The following is a 25,817-nucleotide window of genomic DNA, read 5'->3' as shown; positions in this document are numbered from 1 at the left end:
AACCAGATTTCGGTGATAACCACGGAGCAATTATGGGGGTGATTCCATAAAATTGGGCATTGGACTAGTACCGACTTCGAGCCAGGTACCAAGTCGACAGTGGGTCCCCTCGGTAGGTTGACAATCCAACTACTTGATAGTAGTAGTGGACCGTTGAAAAGGAACCCAAGGGTCCACCCGCCTTACACCAATAAGATACCCTGTCCCGGGAAATTAACCCTGACGCAACACCACGGGATTCTGTCCAGAAAACACCGATGACACCATGTTACTAAAATCCCCCTTACCGAAAAAAACGAAATACGGTACAGGCCCCGTAGGTATACTGACCCAACGCCTTGTTTTGCTTTTGCCTCAAGGGGCACGAGAGTGTCAGACATTCCACGTAGGAGCCTTGAGACAGGTCTGGGACAAACTTGAAGGACAGTTTCACCCTCTGGCATCGGGACATCAAGGGGATCACGATCATCCGTCCTGATTGTGATCGATTATCACTCGCCATGCAGATTGGCTGATAAGAACCGAGACCAAGACGGGGCGGAGCCTGATTATTATTACGATGCACTGTCGATTAGAGGGGGATCAGCACTGTTTTACCGGTTGGGTTTTTAAGGCTGTTTTTCTACCTACGGAGGACTCCGCTCCCGAATAGAACTTACCTGTACTCCGTAGGCTATAGCATACTAACAGGTCGCGTCCCCTGAACAGGTAAGAGCAGAACAGTTGTCGACTTTCCCTTTATGAATGGTCGTCAATCTCGTTTGTCTTATCGCGGCGGGGGGAAGGGTTGGTGGATCAGTGGGAATAACAGGCTAACCGTTAGTACTGAGAAAGAGACCTTAAGCCGAGAAACCAGCTCGTTTGGTTTTCTTGGTCCATGAAGTCATGAACACTTTGGGAATACATGATTGACTACTCTGTACACCGTACATACTGATTGCACAGTGTTCCGTGTGCTGACAGATTTGACATATGCATGTATTCCGTCTGTAGTAAGTCAGTCTCAGGGTTTATCCGGTGGCTTCCGCCATACATACATATACATCTATCCATACGAGTGGGCAAAGGATTCTTGAGCAGCCTTGTGGCTGTTCTCAGTGGTACAAGCTGAATGTAACACTGTCAGTAAACATACACTAGCATAAACAATGAAAGAAAGGATCTCAGCTCCAATCCTTTATGAACCAGGATCCAATTAATTGGATATCAATCCAAATCAGCCACTGCCATTCACCCTATCATCGACCCGTAATGTAACCATTAATCTAACTACTTAATTAACCGTAGGCAACAAGCTTCTCTGCCTATCTTAACGATTTAATTGTAAGATTATGAATTTATGATAGAGGAGGTAGTAGTAGTATTCCAAAAAAGAAAAAAAAGAAAAAAAAGAAGATAAATATAGCCCCGTGGCCACTTCAAGAAAAATAATGTAACCAGAACGAACGTGAAAAGTGGAGGCGAACAAGCTTTGGTTTGAGATGGACCATGAATATAGTTCAATAGTTTCTGGTTCGATTACTGCTTTCACACTAGGCTTCGGACCCGTGGTTGGCTTGGGGGAGGCTTTGGTCGGATGAAATTTCATCACCGAGTTCTGGCCCTTGGCGGGGATGTTTCTCCGGAACCGAGGGCTGTCCTATTTTTGTTTTTGAGGCTGAATGTGGGTGATGGGTTTATTTCGATTGATTGATTGATTGATTGATTGATTGATTGATTTCTTTTCTTTTCTTTTTAAGCACTAGTAGGCTAGTTAAAGACATGATTAAGGGAGAAAAAAAGAAATTGCTAATGCGACTCGACAGAACGTGAATGTGATTTGATAACAGGATGGAAAAGGGGATTCTAGTGGATTACGGAGTATTGGCTGGATCTGTGAGGGTTCGTCGGATGGATGGTCTACGTTTGGAGTACAGCTGTGCCGGACCCTAATGAATACGTTCAATTGAAGCCTGGTATGATCAGGCGATTCTGATCATTGTACCTGTCGTATATTTGACAGTTGACCTCGGTATTGGAACTGGGTGCAATACGGAAGCCGCGGCCAGGGATTTTGAAGGGCACGAATAATATGATATCCATTCAGATTGACCTAGTAGCCCGGCGATTTATTGGCCCTGTTGATAAGCTCTCCCCCTTCCGCAATGTTCTTAAGATTGTGAGCCAACATCTTCAGGACTCACTCATTGTGGTGAGTCGAGTTTTCCCCAACATGGGGCAATAGGAATGACATTCTTCGCCTTCCACAGTGGACGTCGCAGGTAATGGTTCAGGGTCTGTGACGTCAATCACAGTTCCTCTGATTGTGCCGCTATTCAAAGCAGCGACGAGGTCATCAGCATTTACGATTGGACCCCGTCCAGCGTGGCTGACGAAGGTGTTCCGCTTCCCGAGAGCTTGGAACTGTTCGCAAGCGATCATGCCCTAGGTTAGCAAGGTAAGGGATAGAGTAATAACCAGTAGATCAAGACCGGCAAGGAACACGTTCAGTTGATCGGGGCCATGGTACCATCGGGATGGAATATCGCCATTGGGATCACCCAATCCCGCCTCAACGTAGGAGGTATCACGCTTGGACTCTGTAATCGGGCGTTCGTGTAGTGTAGCAGTATGGCCGTCCGTTCAGGGCGCATTCGCTAAAGCGTACGCACTAACGCCCAGTACACCCGTATCCAAGAAGTGCACCCCCTTACACGATAAGAGAACCCTATCTGTCGTTCGCATTGATGGGGGTATATGCACATCCGGAAACCGACAGCATCCTCCATGTCTTCGTCTGATCCGGGTATAGTCCACATTTCGCGCTTCTGGTTGTCCCGGTGTTCAAATACTAATTATTTGTCCAAGATTCGTTCGCGCTGCAGAGGAATCCACGAAGAGATTACTTAGACGCCGGGATTGATCGTTGGTAAACTCTCAAGGAAAGATGCTAGGAGATCCACGGTGCTATGATTAGCAGCACTTTTGGAATCTTGACTGAGTTCTGCACTCTTGTAACTTGTTGGCTTTGTGTGAGTATATGTTGAGTAGAACAAGCCATGGACTGATGCCGGGGCGAGGAGAATCGTAGGGTCGATGATGCAAGAGGGTATGCGGTGATGAGGTGCTAAAAGTCCTATTAGAAATCATGTCTATAACAAAAAGCAGCGGATCGGAGGATGGCAGATTCATGATTCTTGAAGATGCTGAATTGACTGGGGCTCGCTGTTATTAGTCCTATTAGTTAGTATGTACGTCTACCATGTGGCTCTCTATAATGTTGGATGGGAACACGGAAGACTGCCATTCCCTTTGTAGATATCGAGCTGAGAACAACTATTATGTGTGTATACGGGGCGTGATGTCCAGACAAACTGTGATCGATCACGAGTGGATAGTCTCAAAGCACGGCCTTCACATAGGGTTAATCCTCTAGATATACTTATCGGTAGATCTTCGGATTGAATCCTGGGGAGTGTCACTTGATATGCGGGGGAAAGGGTCTAACCGGAATAGGAATGTTAAATGAGAGCACGTCTACCCAGCTAAGCCCGAAATGGCCACCTTTGGATCATGGATATCGCCGTCACCATCTTCTCTTTACGACCAACAACCGCCCCTGATGCAGAGAGCAATCAATTACTATCGAATCTGGATCACAATGGCATTATCTGATAGAGACATCTTGCAGGCAAGTTCTCTTCCACTTGATGACCTTCATGAACGTGCAAACCTTTGGCCAATGGTGAGCTATCTAACGAATGACCCAGACTTGAACCGTGAATAATCAATCACGAATATCGGAGTTACCCCGCCATTCTCGATAAGGTCGCTCCGCTTCTCTTGCTGCATTTTTAGACCTACTAGTAGCTTTTGCCCGCCTACCTAACCTGGCTTATTGTCAATGACGCTTTGATTATATGTTCCTGTTGTTCAATCAAAACGTTCAGGCCCAACAGTCAATATGCCACGCCAGAAACGTCGGTACGTTCCGAAGGTAAAAGGTGCGCATAGATCGAACTAGACGGACCAAATATATTGTGGGTTCGCTGACCGGATACGTGCGCAGGCTGCTATGAATGCTCCCAGCGCCGAATCCATTGCGATCGCGTGCAGCCACGCTGTGGTAAATGTGCGTCCAGAGGCATACCGTGCAGTGGGCTCGGGGTCCGCTACCGGTTCCGCGACGGGGGAAGCCAAGGTAAGATAGACTGGCAAGAGAGAAATTCACCTCAGGGTGGGTATGTTTTTCCTTTGATGATGGTTTTGCCGAAGGTGGCCATATTAACTGGGCTTGCAGTAAATGGCCCGATGATCTGTCGCAGCATCAACGCTCATCATCCTTTCACCGTGCTGGTTCTTCCGAGGGGCAATTCGACTGGACTAACAATGTCACAAATGACCCCGCAGAACCCAATGCACTAACGGGACTGGCCCCTGATTCACCAGAAACATCTACTGGTAGCCCTGAAGCAATATCCGCCCTCCCCCTAAGCATCGATCTAGTGGATCCAAGCAATGAATTCCTGTTGACTTACTGTAAGCCTCATTGATAGACCTGATTGAAGTTTATATATGATAATAACCCTTCAAGTCTCCCACAATATTGCACCTCAAATGGTGGTTATGGATGACAAGTACAATGGATGGCGGTACTTGATTCTGCCTTTTGCGTTATCCGACAAAATGGTCATGGATGCGGTGTTGGCTGTATCGACCTTCCATCTCTCTCACAAAACCGGAGGGACACTCCCAATTAGACCGGATAAGCTCTATGCAAAGGCAATCTTAGGGCTACAAGACAGAAGCTCTTTGGATGAGTACGACATGCTCACAAGACAGTCTATATTCATTGCGATCATTACACTCTTGGTAGGGGTCATGGTCAACGGATGCTCAGATTTCCCTATTCTGTTTAACATGTTGCAATCTGCTCTCGATGCGGTCGGTGGAGAGGGCGGGCTTGGGAACGGTGACTTGGCTGATTTTCTGCTGCGGCAAATACGCAAGTACGTATCTAAAGACTGCAGGAGTTGCTGAATACCATCATTAATCCTGCCAGGTTTCGTGTCTATGCTGCACCACTACTGAGTGAGGAAGCTGGTGTGCGTAGTATTGTGGCTCATGCCCAAGAGAGCTTTGACTGCCTACACTTCAATTGCAACCTCCACCCCGACCATGCACTCACATTTTATCTAAATGCATATCTTCGGCAGCAAGCTTATGACATATACCTAGAGCGCACACTAATGGGGCCTCACGGCACATTCGACCCTGACAAGATAGAGCGATTCAAGGAAACATTAGAGTTGTTCCCAGAGGGATCATTAGGGGAACATTCCCTGGTATGGCCCACGTTCATTGCCGCATCAGAGAGCTTGAAGGATGAGCATCGGCTATATTTCAAGCAGTTCTTGGAAAAGCAATTTCACCGTAATGGGTTCCTTAATCTACAGCAAGCTCTCAAACTTCTTGAAAAGATATGGGCGCGAAGCAGTTATACAAATTGGCCCACACTTCTCCCAGAACCACGAGTGTTTATTATGTAGCAATTTCATTCTAGACAAAAGCACTGTACGATCAGGACCCCAAGCGAATGGTTAACCTCATCATCCGGATTAAATACAGACAACACCACCAATTCGATGTTCCAGCTAACTGACAAGAAACCAAGAGCGAGTTTACAGTTGTAAGAGAGATCTGAGCTAGAGACTATCCATAGCACGCCACCACCACCTATGTATAGTTCGCCATCTCTTACACGCCGTCTTCACCGCTGCAGGCGTCAACCCGTCAGCAAAACTACAATTGAGTCTGTGTTCCAAGCAAACGATGCTCCATTGGTGGTTTTTTTTTTTTTTTTTTTCATATTATCCTGCTTCCGATTCTCGCATATACTCTGAAACCTCTCAGACCCCACCCTAGCTCTTGGCTGTGGATAGAGAGAACCAGACATCTAACATTCTGTACCCAATGATCCCCATGAGGCCCTACGGATATTGTATCTTTCCTACCTCAGTGGCGCTGAAGATGGAGGAATTTTCAGCAGATTCCTCAGCCTGCGCTAAGTACGAAAGGGGGGGGGGGGAAGTGTGGCACCCACACAGTACATACCAGGTTAGGATAGTCCAGGGTCCCACTCTCATATAACCTATTGACGCAGTGGGTGGAGAGACGCGGCAAAGGCCCAGAACCGGGAACCATTATATTATCATTTTCCTGAATAGATCAACTCAGAGGCATGACTGCTCCCTGGCATCTATCCTTAAAGAAGTGAGAAACCATGATGCTAGAGACTGGAAAGATAAGTGCTTGGCTATGGAAAGTTCACGCATCGCTGAGGTCCGGCCAACTGAACGAGCAAAGGTCTTAGCTCCGTCTCTATATGAGCTGGTGAAACATACGCTCAAGGAATTCTTACGCAAAGAGGCAAGCCGAATGAGATCTTTACCGGATGTTGATGAGCGCCTTGTGCTTTCCATGTCACTAAACCACACTTCTCGCTCATTTCCTTGGGCTGGTTAACAAACCGTTCCCATTATGAACCAACGACACGTTCGAGAAAGGATAAGTTCTGAAAAGGGCACAGTTGTAATGTGATTGGAGGAGATGCGAGTGTGTTGATGCTCAGGTGAAAACTTCGGAAACGGGGTTGAAGCTGTACTTTAGCGTATGTGCTACTATGTGGGGTTGAGCGCTCCGAGAAGGATAAGAAGCCAAGGGACCACCACGAGAAGACCAGCAAATTCACTGTTCTGGTCCAAATTCCCTGCTTTGCCTACCCTATTTCATCAATCCCCAAATGCAAGAACAGTCCGGCATGACGAATGTTGCTATTGCACCAGCTGTGGCTCCAAGCCCTCAACAGGGCAACTCCATGAGCCCCCGGAAACCTCTCCCACAGTCTCTCATTAAAGGCGCGCAGATCCCAGATAGGGCACCATTCAATGCAGAAAAGCATGTCAATTTCAAGTTTCCCCAGCGGATAATCACTATGAAGGATATCGGACTGGAGGATGCGGGCATCACGTCCACGGCCATCTCAGAGCCGTTCACACTTTTCACTGAAGAGGCAATTAGGCAGATGAGGGCTGAGATATTCAGCCGGCAAGTACTGGAGAAGTATCAGGTTGGTTCAGACTTAGCAACCAATATGATCCGAGGTTATTGCCCCGAGTACGTTGTTACCTTCGCTCTCTCTTCACAAAGTTTACTGATACACATCTAGGATGTCCTCGTTTATATATGACGCCTGGAACAGTCCAGCGGTTTTGGGAGCACTCTCTAAAATAGCTGGAATCGAGCTGGTTCCTGCTATGGATGTAGATATTGGACATGTTAATATCTCAGTTCGTGATGACGCCGCAACTACCAGCGCACCCGACAGCGATGCGGATGATAAGGTTGCTTTTGAGTGGCATTCTGACAGCTACGCATTCGTATGTGTCACCATGCTGTCAGATTGCGTCGGGATGATCGGTGGCGAGACGGCTATCCGGACAGGCACTGGCGAAGTTCTAAAGTTCCGTGGACCTGCCATGGTAAGAGATTATTATTCTGATTTGGAAGGCCCTACAGCTAATCCATGTAATCTAGGGCACGGCTGTCATTATGCAAGGTCGTTACATCGAGCACCAAGCTCTCACAGCCTTTGGCGGCCGGGAACGTATCAGTATGGTCACATCTCTAAGACCTAAATCGCCCTTTGTTCGCGATGAGACAAGTATCAGACCCCTGTTGCCTATAACTCCCAGGAATACGCTTTACTATCAGTATGCGGAGTATCGGCTGGAGAACTTGGAGGAGCGAGTGCGTCATCAGTTGAAGGTAATACGGCAGCATAAGAAGGCAAATCGTGACTTTGACGTCGCCTCGGCACGCAAGTTTCTGTTAGAAGAGAGGGAGTTCATTGATGCTATGTTAGAAGAGCTGGAGGATTCATAAACTATTTAACGGCCCAAATGATCAGTTCGCGCTTGTTACGATATACGTTTACTTGGCATTCATGGCAAATAGGCTATTGTCGTCTTCATTTCCAGCCGGATACCCGATCATGATGCAAATCCAGTCCAACAGAGTGTATAGGCCTCAAGAGTTACATTCAATTTCCTATGCCTCATTAGCCTCACGAGAAGACATCCTAATGTGAGAACCATACCCCATCAATCCAAAGCCTGCGTAACTATATTGATAACATAAGCCCACCCGACAGTAGGAGGCCGACGATATCCGATCCCAGGCATGCTTCCCACAACGCGTCGAGATCCTGGGACGAGTCGTCGCGATCAGCCTCCTATTGGCCTATGCATGAGAAGTGGATTTTCGCGATGTACGCAAGTCCAAGTCATACTCGGCTTATAATTGGTCCTTTCGACGATTGTTAATGGCCTAGAACGTGGCTCGGAGGGTACCGCTGACAACAGAAACGATGACAGGGTTGTTCTATACAGTACGTAAGACCCTGTACCAACCACCTACGTCGCAGACGACTTCGTCCCTCCACAATCAACACCAGGCCCGGAACAGGGAGAAGAAGGAGAATATGACGAAGGCGCAAGACCACCCGTAAGCATCTCCGCCAGAAGCACCGTAATCATGGACGCCTGATATCAAAAACCAGTGTCAGCAGTTCCACCGTATACAGCCCAGCACACACCTCTCATCACACACGTAACCTAGATAGAAAAGCCTACTAACACTAGATCTATGCTTTCGGTAATCTCCACCTCCCATTCGGGCTTCTTGATCATCACATTGCACTGCATTAGTTTCGTAAACCGCACCGCCACGACTACTTCGCCATTGCAGTAGACAAGCGTTTTCATCTTCCAGATATCCTGTCCTCGGACCTCGAGGACGATCTCTTCCCCGCAACCAACGGCGTTCGCGCAAAACACGTCGAATTTGCCCTTCGTGGCGCTCCATCGAGGCGCGAGTGTAACGATCGGAGTAGAGCTACTAGTACTACCCGGTAACTGGACGAACCAGGTCCCGCCCGTTCCTTTACGGTGCAACTTGGAGAGGGGGAGGCCAGTTGCGTCACAGAAGTCGCGGCGTTGGCGCCATGATAGGTAGTGGCCGTTGACGGAGAAGAGCTTTGTCAGGTGGGGGATTCAGGGGTTGCTGTTTAGTTTAAGGAAATGAGGAGTTCGGGGGGAAAGTATAGTGGATATTCCAGGTGGTGGGCTCTGTGTGTGTGTGTGTGTATATATATGTGTATATGTGTGTGTGTGTGTGTGTGTGTGTGTGTGTGTGTGTGTGTGTGTGTGTATATATATATATATGTGTATATGTGTATGTGTGTATGTGTGTAAGTGTCTTTAATATGGTACTATGGTTATGGATGAGGATCAAGTCTACTACGAGGTTCTTGATCACCACATCGGACGACGCCTTAATTTGTTCGGTGTCTCCCAAGTATACTTATGACGTATGTTTAATGAACTATGCCTTTGTGGGAGGTTGTAGTTGCGAGAGAATCTGATATGATTCCTGGATGACTCGCTCTACCGAAGGCTTGGTGGATCAAGTCATAAGAGGTCGAGTCTGATACAGGATACAGGGTAGAAGTGTCCAGTGTTAAAAATACTTTGCATATTAGAATGGAAATTCTATCCACAACTGATGACGCTAATAATACCAAGAAATCAGGGCAAAAGCAAAGGGGAATCATTAGTGCAAGAAAATCACCCTCAAGCCGTCCACTGGGGACTGACTCTCTTGATAAATTTCATAAACTTCCAGAATCCAACAGCATGTTCGACATTGCCGTAAGGATCGACCACTCGTTCTGGGAATGCAATTCCTGCTCCATGCAAACCCGGGACGACACGGCCAGTCGCATCATGGAAACCACCGGACACCGAGTCAAATTCAGGGTCGAGGAGATGGCCCTTCACTGACAGCTCGGGAAGAAGGTCCCGAGTAAATCCTACAGCTTGCACCAGGTGGGTGCACGACGCAGATGCCGTTCATACTGTGCCGCTTCCTGGCCGCCTCCGCAGTCCACCTTGGTGATGAACCGACCAGCTTCGGAATGAGGGAGTTTGTCCTCCTCCAGCTGTTGCCGGGCAAAGTCGGCAGCGGAACCCTTCAGGCCAGTGTTGTCCCGCAGAATCCAGCCATCCATGTACTCCGCATACCTCAGCGGATGCCGAGTGAACCACTTAATGCGGAGCTGGGGGTGGGTACTGTGGGCCAGATCTACCAGGTTGAGGAGCGCCAGAATAGCACTATGGGAAGCTCCGACAACTCCCACCGTCTGGGGCTCGTTGCGGGGAAGATACGAGACGAGGTCACTAGGTTTGAGCACTACATCTAGATCCAACCTCTCGATGTGCTGTCCATATACAGGGATCGGTACCTCTGTCGGCGATGATCCCGTACACAAGATGAGTCTAGGGGTTATGATCTCAACTTCGTCGAGGTGGTCCGCGCGTTGGATCCGAACGGTCCAAGACGAAGTCTAAGAGCGAAAAGGGCAATGATTAGCTACACAGGGCACGAGATCTCCTGGGACGGCCCTCTATACGGGACTTTATACTGACTTTCTCTACCAGGTTGGCCGCTGTGACATACCCCCGACACGCATAAACCTGGTCCATCTTGGTGATGCCCTCGGTCAAGGCACGGACCATATCTGCCGCATGATGCAGGTGACAGGTCTTCTCCTGGTCGAGTTTGGCCATTGTCGAGAATGGACTTGGAATACGGGTGCTGTTGATGACGGAGCGGAAGGGCTGCACAGCTGTGGCATACGCTTGGAACAGGGCAACTTTGGTGTTACTGAATCGGCACCGAGACACGTCAGTCGAGCGCTCCTCATCCGACGCCTTTGATAAGGTCAGGCTGTCAGACAGAAACACTCACCTAGGCACTTCGCGGTATTTGCGATTCACCCGACCAGCCTGAAAGTATGGGTCAATCCAGGCGATCTTCCCCCCTAGTTGCTTCTCCAACAAATTCCCAATAACGGCGAGACCGGCGGGGCCGGCTCCCACGACGACGGCGGCACATCTCTGTGAATTCATTTCCGAGGCCGTATATGTGGTGTGTGTTGACGTGTAAGGATATCAGGAACGAAACAAGGCGTTTTGTGGCATATAAATTGTGCACAGTTTGCTATGGCAGAAACCCGACTGATGAGAGATGGGTGGGAAAATGCTGGGAGAGCGCCGAAATTTATGGGAGAATAGACAGGGGTGGAATGTATGGAAACACCGGTGTAATTCTCGGCAAAACAAGCCAGGGAGCGTCGTCATTGTGCCTTGGTCTAGACGAGAGGGGAAGGCACATGGAGAGAAAACGACCAAACGGACGGGACAGAGCGAATGACAGCAAGCAGAATCAGTCATTCGTAACTGGCACCTTGAGGATCGTTCGTGCGGGAACGCGGCTTCCAGGCCGAAAGGGCGGCGCTCTCGGGCGAGATGTACAACTCCTCATCTTTCAGTAGACGCAGACCCGTATCAGGCGGTGATACCCTCGTAACCGTAGTTTGGTACGTAGTCGCCGATTATCCTCCCTCAAATAAGCCAATTGCTGTTCGAACTGACACATCAGCCCCACTCGCAGGCAAATCCTTGAGCGCTTTTCCGTCGGAGGTCACATGTTGGTCGTGTCGTGTCTTGGCCGGTGAAAAGGCGAAGACGGCGAAAGCGTCAAGGGGCGAAAGGACGAAGACGAGATCGAAGTCTCCGTTTCCATAGACTGAGTGACTGTCAAGCGGTCTCTTTCGATCGCCAAAACAGAGGATCCTTGAAGGCGTCTGGCGATGGAGGAAGTGAGGACCTTATATTCAGATGAGTTAGTGGCGGATCGTCGCAGTCTTGGCGCAATTGCGTGATTTCTCAAAGGAATGAGGTTATTGCTGGCGGCCTGATTCGAAAGGCCGTCACCCTATTCCGGAATTGGGATCGTATCCATTGATCCATGATCCCATGACGATTTTGATATGATTAAAGTCACGTATGTCATTCATTCATTCATTCATACATTCATTCGTCATCCGAAATAAGTAAATAAAATATTGGGAATTACATGCATTCCAGGAGTAACCCCGTTAACCCAATTATCCATCACTATCTCAAAGGGCCTGCCTTAATATCTATTTACTATCGTATACCTAGTCACAATTGAATCAGTGCAGCATTCCTCGCATTGATGCCATGTACGTATGTACCAGTCCAGCCGGGAGACGCAGTGAAGCGTCGCCAACTTTACACAGCCCAAAATACCCGCACCGACAATCGTTCCACATGGTTCGACCACGCCCCAAACCGTGCTCGACCCCAGACGGCGATTGTATCACCAATCTGCAAGTTACGGACTTGACTACCATTGAGCGTGGCTCGTCCTCGACCTTGGTTATGTTGGATTTCCTCCGCTTCCGCTGAATCGGCGCCGATGTTGTCGAGATGATGCCAGGTAATATGATAATGCTGGGTTCCCCTCACCGCCGCTCGATTCGCCTGGAGTTTGTGGGAGCTGGGCAGGAGAAGAGGATGACCATGCCCAAACCGGACCCCGTTCGCATCTCGTTCGGGAATAGACGAATTGCCAGACGTTGACAAATTCTCGGAGGGAACAATTTCGGTGTCAAACCAAGTATAGGATCCGTCAAACGTGCCGTGCCCGCTGTTAGCAAAGCCCTGGTCATGCGAGGCGATGGAGAAAACAATCTTCCGACAAGGATGAATAGTCCGGTGAGGGAGCACTTTAGGTGAGTCACTTTCCAGTGTCTACGCGATGTCAGTGATCAAGGCTAGTGAAGAGAAATGCCAGGTTAAGGAGCTTGGAGAGTATGTAGTATACCTTTGCATCATAGCACAGTGGTGCTGTCCTGACCAACACCTGATCTCTGTCCTGGGGGATAATTCTTTTTTGGTCCAATGTAGCCTCGATGGAGGGCCAATATTCAGCCGCATCCACGATCAGGTCCACAATCTCAACGGGTAGCCCTTCAGGGATTATCTTCCATCGCAGCAGATACCGAACCTTAAGCACATCGTAGAGTTCGGGGTAGAAGATCTCCGAGTTAGTCGGCTCATGGTTGTCATCAGCAGTGCTATTTTGGTTGCCCATATTAAATTGAGGCTCAGGCTCGTCGTTAGAGGAATTCGACTGTCTGCGTCTGAGTCCACGGAAGCGTGGAACCATGGGGAGCATCATCTAGTAAGTAAGTGGGTCTAGACCCCGTGTTAGGAATGGTGCGCTATGGACGGGTATATCGCAAAAGGCTGATAACATTAAAGTCACTGGAAAAGCACGTTCTAGATAAATAATGTATCGTTATTAGCGAAAGGCGTGGACGGCTGGTTTGATGGTTGCTCTAGGCAATGATCCACTCTCTAGGCACCGAGCTGAATGTGAGGAGTTCCACAGCCTCGACTAAGTCAAGCAGAAAACAATAACGAAACTGGGTCAATTACAAGTCCACCGAGTCAAACCGTGCATATAGATTCGATGCAGTCCTTTTATGGCTCTTGCACTCACTCACTCACGCACGCTGTTTTCTTCTGTTGCTGGCGAGAAAGGGAAATGAATGTATTTACACCCCCGCGTCGGGTGGGGGAATCTGGGTTGAGTGGTGATCGATCGACGGCCGTACAATAATGACCCGTCCTGTGAGACCAAGTACTGTCAACTAACAAAAGGAAAAAATCTCGAGAATGACAATTGTGGTAAGAGACTGTAGTTAATACAAGATGAAGTAGTGTTCTTAAGTATCTGGCAGTACAGAGTAGGTAGTTGCCTTCTTTGACCGATTGGGATTAGCCCAAAGGCCCATTGACTGGATTTCCTGGATGACGTCAGAACCCAGGGTACATTTAGTCTCCCGTAGTCACGACTAGTACATACATACATAGTAAGTGTATGAAGATTGTTCTTCTAGTCATTGCAAGAATAGTAACTACCGTAGGTCCTTCTTTTAAAGGTTCATTTCTGTTGTAAAATACATACATGAGGAACAGAACATGTAATCTACTTCATATTCTCAGTCTACTATTCGGTCTTCCTCTTCTTCCCTCCCGCTGCCTTGTACGCCGCCGCTCGTTTGCTGCTGCGGTTTTTCGGCTTGCCTTTGCTGCCACGACTCTTCGTCTTCACGCGGATGCGCGATGACCCATTATCCGTCGCTCGGTGGCCTTCGAACACTAATGAGTTGTTGGAGATGGATTTCGTAGCATCTGCCCTGACCTTGGCCGCACCCGCTCTGCCGAAAAGCTTGCCAGCACGACCTTGAAGCGTCTTATCCGCCTCCCGCAGCGGTTTGCCTTGAGTGCTGCCACCGGCTTCACGTTTCTTCGGCTGTTTCTTAGCTCGCATGACACGTAGCTTCCGGGGGAGCATGGGCGGAAACTGCTTTCCATCCAGCAGAAGGGCCTCCTCCACACAATTCGGGTCGTAAAATTGGACATAGGCAAACCCCTTCGAAACACGGGTGACACTGTCGCGAACGACCCGAACCGATTCGACATTGCCTTGGCGGGTAGTCTGATCTTTGGGTTTGCTGGTGTGAGCATTAAAGGTCCGCCAAAGTCCTTCTTCAACATCGGCCGGTGCCTTCTTCTTCTTCGGCTTTTCCTCATCATCGGCGTTGCCTTCCTGGTCCACGAAGTTGAGATTGCCGACGAAAACGCACCGTTTATTATCGACCGGGGCGGGATGTGCGACGCTATCAACACGCACGTGTCTATCCAGGACGACAGTCCCGTTCAGGGCGGCAGGAGCCTTCCGAGCGGCCTGGACAGTACTATAAACGATATACGCGTTGGTACTGGGAGTGGTTTCATCCAGAACCTCGCGCTTTGCAAAGGCAGCACGCTTCGGGATCTTTCCGCCGCTCGCGAAGGCCGTGGAACGGAAACGTATCGACTCCACTTTGTGAGGGCCCGTAGATTCAGGGAGTGTAGAAAGGAACGATTCAAAATGTTTCAAAAGGGTTTTCTTAGCAGACTTGAACTTGATGGCGTCATTGGAGACATTGCTTAGGAACACCGTGCGATTAGACTGGTCAATATTAGATGACTGAGCGTTGCCGGTCAGAGTTTCGTGTTTGGGAATCGCGATCTCTGCATCTTCATCGGAACTTTTATCCTCATCCTCGTCGTCGGTTTTCTCGGTAGATGTTGCTTCATCCTCTTCCTCACCCTCGGATTTTTGCCTCTTTGTTTTTTCCGCACGGCGCTTCTGTTCTTCCTTCTGTTCTTCCTTTGCTATGCGACGCATGTAAGATTCTTCGAGATCTTCTCCCGCAACCCTCTTTCGTTTCCGACTGGGAGGCTCCGAAGCCACCTGAGCTGGCTCACCACCAGTCAAGGCTTCGGAAGCTTCCTGCATAACCTGATCTTCATCTTCAGGCCCCGACACGTCATCACTGGTATCGTCACCTGCGGTGGGTTTTTCAACAGCGCTGCCAGTTGTGGGCAATGACGGCGCTTTTACTGGGCCCGACTAAAACATGTGACAGAGATTAGCCAGGTTCTCAACAAGCAAAGACAACCCACTTACGCTCGTCTCAAACAAGGACGCCAACGTTGGGTCAACTGAGGCATTTCCAGCTAGGAAGGGAATAGACATTTCTGCCTTTTCGGTCTGCGGAGCATTTTCCGACTGGGACTTCGATTTCTTTCCCATGGTGAAATTAACTGTGAGAGTGTCCCGCCTCTCGAAATCTAAGGCTTGTTTCTGGCTAAAGAAGAAGAAAAAGAAAGAAGGAACACAATGGTGGAGGGCGTATTGTCCCTCTGTCGCTGTTCGTACTCCGCGTAACTTTTTTTTCTGTTTTACTCTTTTTGGATCTTGGCAACGGAAGCTGATATATCACGTGGGGAACCCGATAAATCGCGTTAGTTCAACGCCCGACAAAGACATGTCTCCATCTCTCTACCTCTGAATAAAGGTGATAAAAAGATAGACCCGAGCCGCGGATCAAGCGGGACCTCTCGCATATATGCTAAGGGTGAACCCTAAGTGAGAATCATACTACCTCATATATTAGACATTGAATATTTTTGTTGAATGGTTATAAAAGGCTTCTTACCTACCCACTAGATCACCCCCAAACTTACAACGCGGACGAGGGTGCCAGATTCTAGAAGGAATGCAATAAGGCGAAAGTGTACTCCGTAGATAAGCCGTTGTATAGACCACGTAATTCGACAAGCAATAGCTAACATCCGAGGCACCCCACTTAGCTCATTTGGACACTGTTCTCGAAAGTGCGATGCACTGGTTGAATGATTTTCCTTTCCAACCCCTTGCTATCCAATGATTCCCACACCTAGCCCGTCGAGGGAATTCACCGCTCAACATTCTATCATCTGAGACGAATCGAGTTATGTTCTGAAGCGAAAAGTTTGGTCCATAGGGTGGGCGACTCTTTGCAAAGTTTACAGTTCGATTGATTCGATCAGGATGGGTGATCGTTGATATATCATATACTAGTAGGTACAGTACATACCCCGTGACTACTTGTAGTTTCCAGGTATTTTGAAATACTTTCCTTGTATAAAATTACAATCTACTACTAACTAGTGCCTAGGAGCCATGAGTTAGAGGTAAATTAATGATGGACAGTGTTTAGCCTGCACATCACCTTGGTAGAGTACTATTTTATAGCAGGCTGGTTATGCTTGCGAGATCTACTCCGTAGTGTCTTCAATAAGCTCGGCTCGATGTATAAGAATGACAGTATATACTTTGCACCGGATTTAATGGGCAATACTTTGGACTGTATCAGAAAGCCCCCCACTATTAGTTTTAAGGACAAAGACAGATAAAGGGATGTATTCATAAAGTTATATGCAATTTTTCTTCTTCTAACTTATCTACATTCTCCGAAGTAAATAGGAGTTGTGGAAGGTGTAATGCATGAGTAACTAGTAGTTAGATGTTGTCTCAATTTATTAACAAATGATCGGCCGAATTGCCGGCCCGCTGCAGGTGACTTTACTTCCCCAATCAAGTCCATCGGCGTCATCTTGAAATCTCCCGAATTGTCCAACTTCTCTCTCAACAATCGCTATCTACTACAATATTCTTCCCTGTCGCTCCTCATCCTGGAACCGACCTTTCGACTCCGGCATTGACGCCCCATATCGGCCGGTGACCCTGTTTCCTGGCCCGACGGTATCGTGGCCAGGCTGCTCGTCGCGTCTTTTAACCTGATCCCCTTCTCTCCATTTTCATGGTTTTATAGATTCTATTAATCGTAGAAGACTCGCTTAACCGCCGAGACCCCTCTTTAATCTTCCCTTTAGGCTGGTTGAACAGAGCCGTCATGACTCAGTCGACTGGTAACCTTGTCGACCAGGTCGCCCAGCTCAACGCCGCCCGCACTCTCGTTCTGGGCGATGCCGCTTTCTACCCACAGATTGTGAATGGCGTCCTTCCTATAATTGGTGCGCAATCGCGATTGGAATTACGACGATGGGGTGCAGAATTCTTAGCGGAGACCTTCTCTAGCCCAGCGCTGGCTCCGGCCCAAAAGGAGCAGCTAGCTGCGATTGCATTACAGACACTACGAGAGACGTTGGAGTTGCCGGAAAAGGATACTGTGACTTTGAAGCATATAGTGGAAGCTGCGGCCAGTTTATATCCCCTGGTGTTTAGGCATATGTAGGTGACCAATGCTCTCCCTTCTGTTTCGCCCCGGGGAGAGGCCTCGTAGAAGCGCGCAGGAAACCAAATTAAGTCAGTCTCTGGGGAATTGTGGGAACTGACACTCTGATAATTGCAGCATCAACCACCCCGAAGACTCTACAGCCTGGGAGAATATGACCGCTATTAAGGACGATATACTCCGGAGATGGGATACATCCCCATTTTCGGTGAAAGTATGCTGTATCAAGTTCGTACAGCGAGTGGTTCAAGTCCAGACCCACGGCCTAACGGACCCTAGAGTACGTACAGGAAAGAAAAGAAATACCTGCTATTCAAAAAGGAAAGACTGTTAATGACTCTCAGCGGCCGGAGCAAAATGAAACGTCTTTGGCCATTGTTCCTAGAAATCATTCCCTCCTCTCCCTCCCGAACCTAGAAGCCGAGGCGTCAGGCCTCCTTGATAGATTGCTGTCAGTCTTTCAGGAAGATGCAAGGTACGAGCAATCCCTTCTCCCAAGCCAATTGTCTCGTGTCCCGCTAATGGACCTATCGTTGTTAGCGACCCCCTCCTAGTGAATGCGACTCTGAACAGTCTAGCGATCCTGATACGAACCCGACAGTCCATCGGCAACAAGATCATCAATGCGATTCTAAGTTTCGTTCCCGCAAGACAAGCACGCACCCCGGTAACACCCGCGGTTCGTGTTGGCGTCAAGTCAATGGAGCGTACAGCTAGGGCCCTGATGATCAATATAATGAAGAGGTGAGAAGGATGGGCCGTTTCAAGTTGAGGTAAGAGACTGACGGGCGGTCTAGAAATCCCAGCCATCCTCTCGCAAGTAAAATGCAACAACATATCGAGCGCTTGATGCAGTCGCGCATAGAAACCACCGACGATAGCTCAAAAAAGCGTGGCCTACCGACTGAGCCAACGGATGGTCTGGACAATTCCAAGCGGGCAAAACTGGACGCGGAATCCCCTCCATTGATCAAGGTGTCACCGCTACCCCCGGGTCCAGTCAGTTACTCGCAGCTTTATACGTTAACCGAAGACGCTGGCCTTTCCTCCTTTGACGTGAAGCAACTACCAGTTGAGCTTCTCGTCAAAATTGTGGTTCCTGTTTTATCTCGGGTAGACCAGTCTGCCCTCCACCAGGCCGTTGATGTATGTGTGAAACATTTTATTTGGAGAGAAGACAAGTCCTAATATCATGATAGGGTGTACGAATGCGGTATCAGACACTCCAGAAGCAGCAAGCTGCACATCCTCCTCCACCGGCAGCGGGTGAAGAAGAAGACGATGACTATGAGCCCGAATACCAACCTATGGACGTTGCCGAACCGGCGACAGAGCAAGAAGATGCGCTGTCGGCCGAACCGGCCGATCTTCAGCCTGACCTGGTATCACTCGGTCCGTTTGTACTCCCGCAACCTCCCCCTTTATCGGAAAATGAGGCTGCAGAGATTGGCCGAAGTGCAGTGGGAAGAGTGTTTGACATGCTGGCATCGAGCGGCGTGGCGCCAAATACTGGAAAAGGAAAGAGCCAGCAACACCTAGGTTTCTCGAGGCTGGCTGGCAGCACCTTTGATCGGGACGCCTGGGTAACATTACTCACTCGACTCGCGACGCGGGCTCCTGCTGGATTAGAGGCAGACAACAAGAAGAACGACCAAGATCTTTCCTCGAAGAGACCGACAATATCCGATTCTATACGCGAAACATTGTATCGATATATACTCGAAGATTTTAGGGGCCGAGTGAACGTTGGAATCATGTGGTTGAACGAGGAATGGTACAATGACCGAATTCAAATGAGATTTACTGCGTCCCAACGAGCTGAGGAAGATGAGGAATCGTCGGTACTATTGCACTACGACCAGTGGTCACTGCGACTTCTGGACGGATTTCTGCCGTATTTGGATTCTCGAGACACCAAGATCTTCATACGGTTCCTCAGTGAGATTCCAGAAGTAACTATCCCCATCACAAAACGGGTAGCTAGTCTCGCAAAAGACCCCGAGAGAGTGAATCTCTGCATCCAATCGTTACTGTGCGTACTCCATGTACCATGAGACTTTAACAAGTACATTGAACTGACATCGATTAGATATCTGATTATGTTCCGGCCCCCGGCGCGGGAAATGTGTCTCAATGCCGTAGAGGATGTTTACCAGACATGTAAGCTACTGACACCAATCCCCAAGAACGCATCTCCGCTAACCTTCTCATAATAGACGAGGAATCACGACCCACCGCTGGTAAAGTACTAGCCAGATGGCGTCCGCAGAGTGTAGCCATACAGCAAGCACAACCCGAACAACAATCAACCTTGGTGAGCCGCACAGTTGAATCAGAGAACAACACTCCTGTCGCAAACGGTGCGTAAGCACCAAATCCCAACCAACGCGCTTAGCCAGCAACCACGATCACAAACATAGCCCAAACCGTCAATACCTCGCTCCCGGCATCCCTACATTCAGTGGCCTGTCAAATTGCCATTGAAAATAAACCGAAGCGAGCGAGAAAACTTGACCATGATTTTATTATGATTGATAGACAATGTCACGTCTAGTTTGTGCACAGATCCGATTCTGTTTCGCATACACAGACTGAAATTAGTCATCGCTTTCTATATGTTTGGGCATATGTACAGCGGAAATGCAAGGTACTTGCTATGGTTCCCTCCATTCTAGTATAGGTTGTCAGGTTCTGTGTTTCTGTCTCCATTTAGGAATACCACTTATCTCGATGGATTACTTATCTAACCGTGTCATATCTTGAACACTATATGGGTATTGTAACCAGGTTCTATTAGGTTATGTAAGAGTATTGTATAGTCATATTGAGAGAGTGCATGACCATGACTCTAGTCAATTATATTTTGTCCATTATATCCTTATATATATCTGAGGAACAAGCACTCAAATAAAGTAGAATCAACAAGGCTCAAGGCCGATATGTATATCATAGAGCACGTATAGTTAGTTAGATAGGTAGGTATTGTGCAAAAACAAAGGTAACACAACACAAGGCAAGCCCAAGCAATGCATCCATTTAATCCCATATTCACAATGCGCCAAGACCCAAGCAAAAAGATAAATAAGCAAAAGGGGTACTGTAACTGAAGTTGATCTCATCCCTGTTTCGATTCCAGTCATACATGCTAACCCGTACATACATTATAAGAAAAAGAATAATCGAGCAACTCTACAACACCGTGTGGAACCCTATACACTATCCAAACCTTTATGGAGACAATGACAATAAGTGAGACGTTATGAGGTGGGGTAGAGAGGAGGATGGGGGCTATCATGGCGAGGTCTTTGAGTGTTCTGGGTTCTAGCGGGCTGTCATTTGGTTCGAGCCGGAGCCGCCTACGACTCCAGTTGATCCGTGATGATGTATGGAATTTGCTGGTTTGGAGGGCAGCGGCGGTGGTGATGCGTCACGTTTCGACTGGAAGAGCCCTAATCGGGCAGGGGGCGGTGAGTAACCGGCATTGCGGTGCGGTGGTGATCGGTTGTCGAGTGTGTTATACGAGGATGGATGGGGTTTCCGTACATCTAGCGGGGAGGAGCTTAATGAACGGAACCCGGATCGTCGGTCTGCGTCGTATTCGCGATTCCCATACGGCCCGAGACCCTGGGTGGGCTGCTCGTGATCATAGGGCGTGTTGTTTGCCGAGGAATTTTCGGCAATGGTGGACGCCGACCCGTTGGGAGCATGAATGTCCACTACTCGTTTTTGGGCTGCTGGTGTGGTGTAAGCCGGTGCCCGGGGGCTCTCAAATACCCGACTCTGTGGCCTTGGCGGAATCTGCTGTTGATGATGGATTGGATGCTGTGGGTTGGCCCAAGGGGTCTGTTCTAGGAATGCTTCCTCTGCCGCGGCGCGGAAGACGTTCGACGACATAGACGACATGGTGCCTCGCGGTAACGTGGAGTGATGATGATGTGAGATGGGAACTCTCGTTTCAATAGAGATCTGCCCGCAAATTAGGTCAGCATTAAAGCATGGTGATCGAAGAGCCTCCAGAACAAACTTACGCCCATCTTTTCCATGTCATCTTCAAGCTCCGCCGGTCGTGCAGCAGACAGTGAAGGTGCGGCTGGGAAACCGACATACTTTGCAACACCAGCCAGAATGGATACTTCTTGATTGTAGGCAGTCTGGTTGGCAATCTGTTGCGAACGGCGTGTGGGAAACGGAATATAATGCTGCGGACTAACTTCATCCGTCTTGAAGCGATCATGCTGAATGGCATAGAACTGCTTGCTGATGGCACTTGAGTGCTTCTCACGAACGTCCCGGGCCCGCTGGAAGTAAGTACTATGCGCTTGTGCACGCTCGGCCAGGCTCTTGTTCAATAGGGCCTTGATTCGGTACTGATACAGTGTATGTTCGTATTTGATCTTGGCGTCCCGATACCGCTGTATACACTCCAACTGCCGCAGAAACTCGGGATGTGTGGGGTTCGGCCCGTTGAGCATTTCGAGTTCGCGATTAAGCTTAGAGACTCGTTCATCATAGATCCTATTGGCTTAGTCAGTAACCAATGCATGTCTGTCCAAGAGATGCAGGGATCTTTACTTGTCTCGCAGGGCGGCAAACTCCCGCTCTAAAACTGCCAGCGATTCCATCGCAGATACACGTTTTGCTGCTACACTCGAACATTAGCACGAAGGGAAAGTGACATGGTTGGGGAGGACATAGTAACTTACATTCTTCTTCAAGTTTGGCGGCCGCCTCACCATCATCTGCTTCTTCGCGTTCGGCAGCCTCCTCATCCCCAAGTATATCATCCCCACCGCCTTCCGCGCCAGTTTCGAGAGTCATGTCAGCATCCTCATCGACATCTCTCGCTTTCCGCCCCTTTCGCTTGCCTTTCCTACTCCTTCTTCCCTTAGCAGGAGCCGCTGGCAAGTCGGACTCGGGAATATCGTCGACTGGGGTATCTTCCTCGTTGGGCTTGGAAGGTTCTTCAATGGGTTCCTCCTCAATGGGCTCAGGCGTCAGCACAATATCCTCAGCGGGAGGATCACTCAGTTCGCTTCTGAGAGAGCCACGGCGTTTCTGAGGAGGCTCATCCTCTTCATCCAGCTCCGTGCCCAGCTCATCAGCAGAGCCGTGCCGTTTACGTTTCTTTCCGATGCCTTCTGAAAGTGCTGAGTCGTCAAGCCCTGGTGTCTCTTCACCAAGGTCAGGGATCGGGTTATTTTTTGAGCGGGGCTTGCTGGGCGAATCGTCTGGCACATGCTCCTCGTCTTCAACTTCATCGTACGTCGTTGACTGAGCTAGTTTGCTGGGGCTCGGACCATGATTAGTTGCGCTTACAACAATGTCTCTTCTCAAACGAATATTATTCGGAGAATCTTCAATGCGCTCGGTTTCCGCCTCGGAATCATTCTCCGTCATGGCCTTCTCAGGTTTAGGCGATTCAAGGTCGAACGCCAGATTCTCAGAGACATCGTCTATTTCACTTAGACTACTAGATCGTCCATCATCATCATCATCTATGAGCGCGTCGGCAATAAGAAGGTGGTGTTCGCCATTGGTGACGGTGGACTCTGCCCCGGCGGACGGACCGACCGAGGTGGTTTCTCTGCTTTCGGCCACCTCCATTAGTTATGGAGGGTGGTGCACAGGCCTCGGTGGCTTCAGAAGGTGAAAAGAGGCAGGTAAAATGAGGCGTCCACGGAAGTTGATTTCAGTATGCTTGTGGGGAGAGGAAGCCAGCGGTCAAGAGGGTGCAGTCGGATCAAGAGCTAAACGGATCGAAGAGAAAATGTTAGAGAGACTCGGAAAATGCATTATAGATATGCCAAGGAAACCGTTCACACTACATCAATCCGAATGACCAAATCAACAGGAAGGAGAATGGGAAAAAAGTATGTTGAGAGGGCAGAGTGTCTGAAGGCGGTGCGGAGATTTGATCACACACCCCAGACTCACGGGCAATCATTCGTTCCCGGCTTTGAGCGCTGGGAAGTGCGCCAGAGCAAAAGCGATACTCGGTTTTCACAGTGTGCCAAAAACCATAATGACATCGCACCGAGTATAGATCAAGCCACCAATGGAGTTGTAGGCCAGCAAAAAACGTACCGTTCAATAATGCGCCAATCGCGAAACCTGTGGTAACCCCAGCTGCCGCGACCGAGCACGATTCCCTAAGACCGCAGTTGCAGAAGTAGGTTCAAGGCCACAAGTTCCGCCAATATAACCAGATAATGTTGTATGTATGTCGCCAAGGATGTAATATACTGCAGGATCGGCGCAAACGAGTACTTGGTGGCGGGAGGGCGAGGGACGACGAAGAGGAGGGAGGTGGAGGTCGACTTCACGAAGCGGGCAATACGACTGTAAAGCGCTGCGGGAGAATGAACGGCATAGAAGAGAGGTGGGTTGATGTCGAGGTTCTGGAGAAAAAAAATAGCAATTCCTTAGCGAGCGATTATGACAACGATTGAGTATGGGAACCACCAGAGCGTTAGCGCAGAGAAAAGTGGCTGCTGCTGGTGGAGGGAGAAAGAATGATTGATCATGACCGAGAGCGAGGGAGCGAGAGACTGAGAGAGCGTCACGCTGCCGTATGCCGCCCGTATCGTCCGGTGCTTTTCTGCCCGTCTTTTCGCTTTTCCTTCACTCGGGTCATTGCTCACCGCCTTTGGGGGTATGATGATATACTTCTAGCTATCGCATGCGCCGCGATATGCCAACCAACTAGGGGATCAAACCAGAAAAAAGAGAAGCAAACTAATTCCACGTGATGATCAGGACCAAGCTGATGCTGTGAGTAAGTGTGGCTGATATTGTCAAGTTTTTCTAAAAATAGTTCATAATAGCCCCGGCTGGTCTAGTGGGTCAGTCAGTTCTTCCTGCCTTTAAATCTTTTTACTACAGTAGCTTTTATGCGGAGTATAGTATAATTCTCGTTTAGGGTTCATTCTTAACATATATGTGAGAGGTCCCGCTCGATCTGCGGCTCAGGACTATCCTTTTTATAACTTTTTTCTATAGTTAGGAGCAGCAGAACTGTATGTAAGAGAACATGGATATGTTGGCTCTACCATGAGCATGTAAACATCATAAGCGGCGAGTAATAATTGCGCGGCAGTATTAAGGCTGGGAAAATTAAAGACTTCAACTGAAAGATATGCAAGTTTTCAAGCCATAGATGACATGTTGCTGTTGTTGAGTAAACCGTCCAGTATGTATATACCCAAGTATAGTCCTAAATCCGTCAACCCACCTTAACTCCGGTACAAACCCGCCAAGACGTTTGATCGAAAGACTCGCGATAATCTTCCGACGGTGTCAAATCAATCCTCACTTATTCGCTGTACAGCCCCTCACGACTTTCTCAATTCCCTTTAAATAATACAAACATCTCCTTCTCCCGCCACTTGCAGGAAGATCTCAAAAGATGGCCTCCGGAATGTACGTCTTTCTCGCCACGCACACTATACACTCCCCTCTTCATTATCATCAATACGGGTGAGCCCATACTAACCCTAGAATCCTAGCTTCAACTCTACCTACTACGGCAGAGACTACCGCGCCGGGGCTGCCCTCCTGCGCGCCCGTCGTCCCTACCTCGTCAAGAATGCCTTGACCGGTCTCGGACTCATCGCGTTCACTATCAGCGTCTGTACGTTCGACTCCGATCTCATCGTCTCCCCGGAATCACAAACTAGAAATCATACCAGTTCCAAGGAATATCGTACTAACAAATTAATTCTATGAAAGACGCCTACACCATCCGCGCAGTTGGCCAGGATGAATTCTCTGATGTGAAGGTCCCCGAGACACCCGCGAAGCCTCAGCAGAAGCAATGAGAGCGAATTGACCGTTCAATCGGACCCGTTGATGTGTAAATTCCGCTCTCGATCTTGGCTATGCTGGATTCTCGGTTGGTCTGGGTTGGAATTGCACACCCACGGTCAAGGGTAATGGTTTGATTCGATCGTTGATCGGATAATGTATCGGGTACCGGAGTACGTGGCGAATTATGTTTCCTTTGACGGGCATTACCTGCGTGTGGGCTTTGAAGGGGGGAAGCTTTTTCAGCGTAAGGGAAGTAGGAAATGTATGATTCCTACTGGGAGTCTACGAAGTGTCAAGTGATGGTGAATTGGGGTTGTGCAGGACCCAGCGCCGCGGCATCGCTGCGCAGTTGAGGTGGTGTGAAGAAGCAAGTCGGTTGGGTGCCGGGTTAAAAAATACCTCTCAG

General features: G+C 48.9%; 8 protein-coding genes across 8 annotated transcripts; 4 read left to right on the top strand and 4 right to left on the bottom strand.

Annotated features, from left to right (window-relative positions):
- Positions 1 to 3,943: 3,943 nt before the first annotated feature.
- On the top strand, positions 3,944 to 5,528 carry ABOM_010856 (uncharacterized protein; the record flags this gene model as incomplete). The annotated part of the gene is made up of 4 exons (XM_022537984.1): positions 3,944 to 3,983; positions 4,390 to 4,518; positions 4,574 to 4,988; positions 5,042 to 5,528. 4 exons carry the CDS (start codon positions 3,944 to 3,946, stop codon positions 5,526 to 5,528), a joined length of 1,071 nt encoding a protein of 356 aa, XP_022383933.1.
- A 1,271-nt stretch (positions 5,529 to 6,799) lies between these two features.
- ABOM_010855 (uncharacterized protein) lies at positions 6,800 to 7,923 on the top strand (the record flags this gene model as incomplete). The annotated part of the gene is made up of 3 exons (XM_022537983.1): positions 6,800 to 7,155; positions 7,208 to 7,520; positions 7,576 to 7,923. 3 exons carry the CDS (start codon positions 6,800 to 6,802, stop codon positions 7,921 to 7,923), a joined length of 1,017 nt encoding a protein of 338 aa, XP_022383930.1.
- Positions 7,924 to 8,453: 530 nt separating this feature from the next.
- On the bottom strand, positions 8,454 to 11,009 carry ABOM_010854 (uncharacterized protein; the record flags this gene model as incomplete). Its single annotated transcript, XM_022537982.1, has 6 exons — positions 8,454 to 8,582; positions 8,673 to 9,074; positions 9,696 to 9,877; positions 9,937 to 10,444; positions 10,527 to 10,764; positions 10,849 to 11,009. The coding sequence occupies 6 exons, from the start codon at positions 11,007 to 11,009 to the stop codon at positions 8,454 to 8,456; spliced, it is 1,620 nt and encodes a 539-aa protein (XP_022383931.1).
- A 1,188-nt stretch (positions 11,010 to 12,197) lies between these two features.
- Positions 12,198 to 13,149, bottom strand: ABOM_010853 (uncharacterized protein; the record flags this gene model as incomplete). Its single annotated transcript, XM_022537981.1, has 2 exons — positions 12,198 to 12,719; positions 12,793 to 13,149. The coding sequence occupies 2 exons, from the start codon at positions 13,147 to 13,149 to the stop codon at positions 12,198 to 12,200; spliced, it is 879 nt and encodes a 292-aa protein (XP_022383936.1).
- Positions 13,150 to 13,983: 834 nt separating this feature from the next.
- Positions 13,984 to 15,618, bottom strand: nop12 (rRNA-processing protein NOP12; the record flags this gene model as incomplete). The annotated part of the gene is made up of 2 exons (XM_022537980.1): positions 13,984 to 15,435; positions 15,493 to 15,618. The coding sequence occupies 2 exons, from the start codon at positions 15,616 to 15,618 to the stop codon at positions 13,984 to 13,986; spliced, it is 1,578 nt and encodes a 525-aa protein (XP_022383937.1).
- A 1,645-nt stretch (positions 15,619 to 17,263) lies between these two features.
- On the top strand, positions 17,264 to 19,973 carry ABOM_010851 (RNA-processing protein PTA1; the record flags this gene model as incomplete). The annotated part of the gene is made up of 8 exons (XM_022537979.1): positions 17,264 to 17,601; positions 17,723 to 17,885; positions 17,950 to 18,080; positions 18,146 to 18,349; positions 18,403 to 18,751; positions 18,805 to 19,637; positions 19,695 to 19,765; positions 19,822 to 19,973. 8 exons carry the CDS (start codon positions 17,264 to 17,266, stop codon positions 19,971 to 19,973), a joined length of 2,241 nt encoding a protein of 746 aa, XP_022383934.1.
- A 953-nt stretch (positions 19,974 to 20,926) lies between these two features.
- On the bottom strand, positions 20,927 to 23,209 carry ABOM_010850 (uncharacterized protein; the record flags this gene model as incomplete). Its single annotated transcript, XM_022537978.1, has 4 exons — positions 20,927 to 21,571; positions 21,634 to 22,120; positions 22,178 to 22,247; positions 22,309 to 23,209. The coding sequence occupies 4 exons, from the start codon at positions 23,207 to 23,209 to the stop codon at positions 20,927 to 20,929; spliced, it is 2,103 nt and encodes a 700-aa protein (XP_022383935.1).
- Positions 23,210 to 25,022: 1,813 nt separating this feature from the next.
- On the top strand, positions 25,023 to 25,422 carry ABOM_010849 (uncharacterized protein; the record flags this gene model as incomplete). Its single annotated transcript, XM_022537977.1, has 3 exons — positions 25,023 to 25,028; positions 25,103 to 25,235; positions 25,334 to 25,422. The coding sequence occupies 3 exons, from the start codon at positions 25,023 to 25,025 to the stop codon at positions 25,420 to 25,422; spliced, it is 228 nt and encodes a 75-aa protein (XP_022383921.1).
- Positions 25,423 to 25,817: the final 395 nt, after the last annotated feature.

This window comes from Aspergillus bombycis, assembly GCF_001792695.1.
Source record: "Aspergillus bombycis strain NRRL26010 chromosome Unknown contig00154, whole genome shotgun sequence".
Taxonomy (NCBI): domain Eukaryota; kingdom Fungi; phylum Ascomycota; class Eurotiomycetes; order Eurotiales; family Aspergillaceae; genus Aspergillus; species Aspergillus bombycis.
This window is presented reverse-complemented; position numbering and strand designations above follow the sequence as displayed.